The following is a 4241-nucleotide window of genomic DNA, read 5'->3' on the forward strand; positions in this document are numbered from 1 at the left end:
AGCCTAGTGGCAAGAGTACCTGCCTCGGATACACGAGGCCCTAGGTTCGATTCCCCAGCACCACATATACAGAAAACAGCCAGAAGCGGCGCTGTGGCTCAAGTGGCAGAGTGCTAGCCTTGAGCGGGAAGAAGCCAGGGACAGTGCTCAGGCCCTGCGTCCAAGCCCCAGGACTGGCAAAAAAAAACAAAAAAAAAACCCTTGTATTTTCTGATCATCAGAAAATGATTTAGGCATCAAGAGGTACCTAATACATTCATTTAGAATGCATGCATTTGGAAAATAAAGGAATCTGTTATTAATTGTAATGCCATGGCTTCTAAGTTTTCAATGGACTATACCTTTTTGGGGAGGTAACTTGTTAATTCCTGAGTTTAGGTGATACATTGTCTTTTTCAACTGTGTCCTCAGCATCAGGAGTGTTCTCTGCACATTAGGATGCTGAAAAGTACCAAGGAGAGCAACCTAACAGATTTCATCCTGCTGGGATTTTCTGACCATCCACACCAATTGAAGATTCTGTTTGTGCTCATTCTGATCTTGTATATGCTTACCATTTTGGGGAACACCACAATCATTCTGGTATCACGAGTGGAGCCTAAGCTACACACACCAATGTACTTCTTTCTTTCTCATCTCTCCTTCCTGGACCTGTGCTTCACCAGCAGTGTTATTCCTCAGCTGCTAGTGAACTTGTGGGATCCCATGAGAGCTATCACCTATGGGGGCTGTGTGGTTCAGCTCTATGTCTCCCTTGCATTGGGATCCACCGAGTGTGTTCTCCTGGCCGTGATGTCCTACGATCGCTATGTGGCTGTCTGCCGACCCCTCCATTACACTGTCATAATGCACCCCCGTCTTCGCATGACCCTGGCATCTATAGCTTGGCTCAGTGGAGTGGCCACCACCTTGGTACAATCCACCCTCACCATGCAGCTGCCCTTCTGTGGGCACCGCCGAGTGGATCACTTCATCTGTGAGGTGCCTGTGCTCATCAAGTTGTCTTGTGTGGACACCACTTTCAACCAGGTTGAGCTCTTTGTGGCTAGTGTATTATTCTTAGTGCTGCCCTTGTCACTCATCCTGGTGTCCTATGGATACATCACTCAAGCTGTGTTGAGGATCAAGTCAGCTACTGGGAGACAGAAAGCATTTGGGACCTGCTCCTCCCACCTCCTGGTTGTTATCATCTTCTATGGAACCATCATCTTCATGTATCTGCAGCCTGCCAAGAGTCGATCTAAGGACCAAGGGAAGTTCATTTCCCTCTTCTACACTGTGGTGACCCCTGTGCTTAATCCTCTTATTTATACTCTGAGGAACAAGGAAGTGAAGGCAGCACTTAGAAAAATATTAGCAAAGAATCTGAGAGTAAATTCTTCATAGTTGTCAAAATTTTTAAAGTGACTTTGCTGTGAATGTCTTCTATGTTGAAACCAGGTATAGTATCAGTCAGCTGGAGTAATTTTTCAGTTTTCTCCCACTTTCTTTTGGCTAATACTTCTATTATGTAACATACTATGGAATATACATCATATCCCAGCTTCACTATTATTTAGTAATAATGTAAAGCAAACATTTTTGCTAAATACTGCTTCAGTGTTTTGGTAGTCATATGTTTACACAGCAAATATGATACTCACTTTAAATATTCAACATAAACATGAAAAATATCACTATGTTTAGCCCAGTTAACTACCTTTGCTTTTGCTACCAAGGGGCTTATGCAGTCTTTTGGGCTCCCTGCAGTGCTAGATAAACATATTGCTCATTAATTTCCAGAGATGAAATGAAGATGAATGTACACAGGGCAATTTAATTCATTCATTCTGTATTTCATCTACTTAAGTCATGGAAAAGATATGCAGAGTTATGCAGTAAACTGGGAACAAAATGCCAGGCTAACTGATTAATCTGTTTAGTATTAGATTGCAGTCTGTTTCTAAGGAGAGACCCAGTTGTATAACTTCCCATGGATTACACAGATATGTAAATAATAACACCAATTATTGTTATTATAGATCTGCATTTCCATTTTTGGTTACATTTTTTGCCAGTCCTGGCCTGAGCACTTTTCCTGGTTTCTTTTTGCTCAAGGCTAGCACTCTACCATTTGAGCCACAGTGCCATTTCTGGCTTTCTCTACATGTGTGGTGCTAAGGAATCACACCCAGGGCTTCATGCATACTAGGCAAGCACTCTAACACTAGGCAATATTACCAGCCCCTGCATTTCCATTATAAAACATAGTTTTCTTATTTTTAAGATTCATATTTTGGGTAAAAGAGCTTAAATTGATTTAAGTGTTTACACCGACAGTGAACTTTATTTCACATGGATTGACTATAATGGCATTTGCTTATGATATTTCTATTGTGGAAATGAAGAACTCCTGACTCTTGAAAATTTTATGTGAACACATATGTCTTTTTGTTTTCAGGCAGTAGGCTTGTGCTCTTCCACTTGAGGCACCACTTCTGGCTTAAAAAAGAAAATTAATGGAAGAGTCTCACTGTCTTTCCTGTATAGGCTGGCTTTGAACTGAGATCCTCAGACTTCAGCCTCCAGAGTAGCTATGATTACAGGCATGAGCCACCAATGCTTGGCTTTATCTTTATATTTTGATGTCAATTTAGCATAGAAAGCATTGGTTATAATAGTCAATATAGAAAATTTTGTTCTGGTTTGAACTTACATGAAAATAAGCAAATGAATTCATTGTGAAGAGGAAGAACATTGAAGGATTATCTTATAGTTCTAAATGTGGTCCACATTTCAAACAAAGGGTAGGAATCCAAGGAATGAGGGGTTGAGGGTTTGGCTTAAGTGGTAGAACAATTGTCTAGCAAGTACAAGGTCCTGACTTCAAACCCCAATAGCACCATGAGAAAGTCAAGGAATGAACTATCATTGATACTCCCAACATTGAAAGTATAAAAACCAAACAATGCATTGTCTCCCTCATTATACCTCTGCATCTTCATAGTTCTCAATCTTTCAACTGTTTATCCATTTATTATACTTTTTTTCTTACTTCAGGGCTTGAGCTCAGGATCTCAGGCTCTCCCTCAGATTTATTTTTGCTCACAGCTGACGCTGTTTAATGTTCTACCACTTGAACCATGCCACCAGTTACATATTTTCACTGATTGGAGGTGGATCTCTGGATTTTTCTGCCTGTGCTGGCTTTGAGCTGTGATTCTCTGATCTCAGGCTCCTGAGTACTAGGATTATATACTGGCATCTAGCCCATTTACTGCATTTTTATGTCCAAGCACGCACTGCCAGGTAATGTGTTATTTACTAAGCTCAGGGAGAAAACTAGCAAGAAACGGCACAAGCTCAGTTTGAACTCATTGTCAAATGAATTCTTACAAAATCACTACAAAACCAGGTACTGGTGGCTTATACCTGTAATCCTAGCTACTCAGGAAGCTGATATCTGAGGATCATGGTTTGAAGCCAGTCCAGTCAGAAAAGTCCCTGTGAGACTCTTATCTCCAATTAACCACTAAAAATTCTGGAAGTAGAGCTGTGGCTCAAAGTGGTAAAGTGCTAGCCTTGAAGAAAAAAGACCAGGGACAGCACCCAGGCTCTGGATCCAAAACTGGCAACAAACAAACAACAACAACAAACAAAACAAACTGCTACAAGATAATCAGGAAAATAAAACTGGGATAAGGTCTATAAAGGAAAAAAGTTAAAATTTGAATAGTGAATTTTAGGATTGGTTGGATACATGCTACAAATTACTGTTGAGCTTCCTATGGCAAGATATTTAATTTATGGAATAAATGCACATTAGGTTTCTCACCAACAGTGAAAATTATTTTTCTAGTTACCTTTGTTTGATTATGTGTTATTAATATAATATATCTATATATATTTTGTATATATTAGCTATATATAAAACACTTGTGGGCTGGGGATATGGCTTAGTGGTAGAGTGCTTGCCTGGCATGCATGAAGCCCTGGGTTCAATTCCTCAGCACCACATACATAGAAAAAGTCAGAAGTTTGATAAATTTTTGATTTATTAATGATTTACATGGAAAATACTATTTATTACTTCCTATACTTGTATTAATAGAGTCTCTTGAATTTTTAAAGCATATGATCACAGATGGTGACACTTTCTTCTCTCTGCTGTTCACTGTTCTATTTTCTCTCTGTTAATATTGCTAATATGATGCTTGATTACACATGTCTTCTGTAGAGAAGATCATAATGTATCATTTATA

General features: G+C 39.5%; 1 protein-coding gene across 1 annotated transcript; it reads left to right on the forward strand.

The window, feature by feature from the left end:
* The first annotated feature begins 438 nt into the window (after positions 1 to 438).
* LOC125359815 (olfactory receptor 2G2-like) lies at positions 439 to 1386 on the forward strand. The gene has a single exon (XM_048357697.1). The coding sequence runs from the start codon at positions 439 to 441 to the stop codon at positions 1384 to 1386; it is 948 nt and encodes a 315-aa protein (XP_048213654.1).
* Positions 1387 to 4241: the final 2855 nt, after the last annotated feature.

Source organism: Perognathus longimembris, chromosome 11 (assembly GCF_023159225.1).
Source record: "Perognathus longimembris pacificus isolate PPM17 chromosome 11, ASM2315922v1, whole genome shotgun sequence".
Taxonomy (NCBI): domain Eukaryota; kingdom Metazoa; phylum Chordata; class Mammalia; order Rodentia; family Heteromyidae; genus Perognathus; species Perognathus longimembris.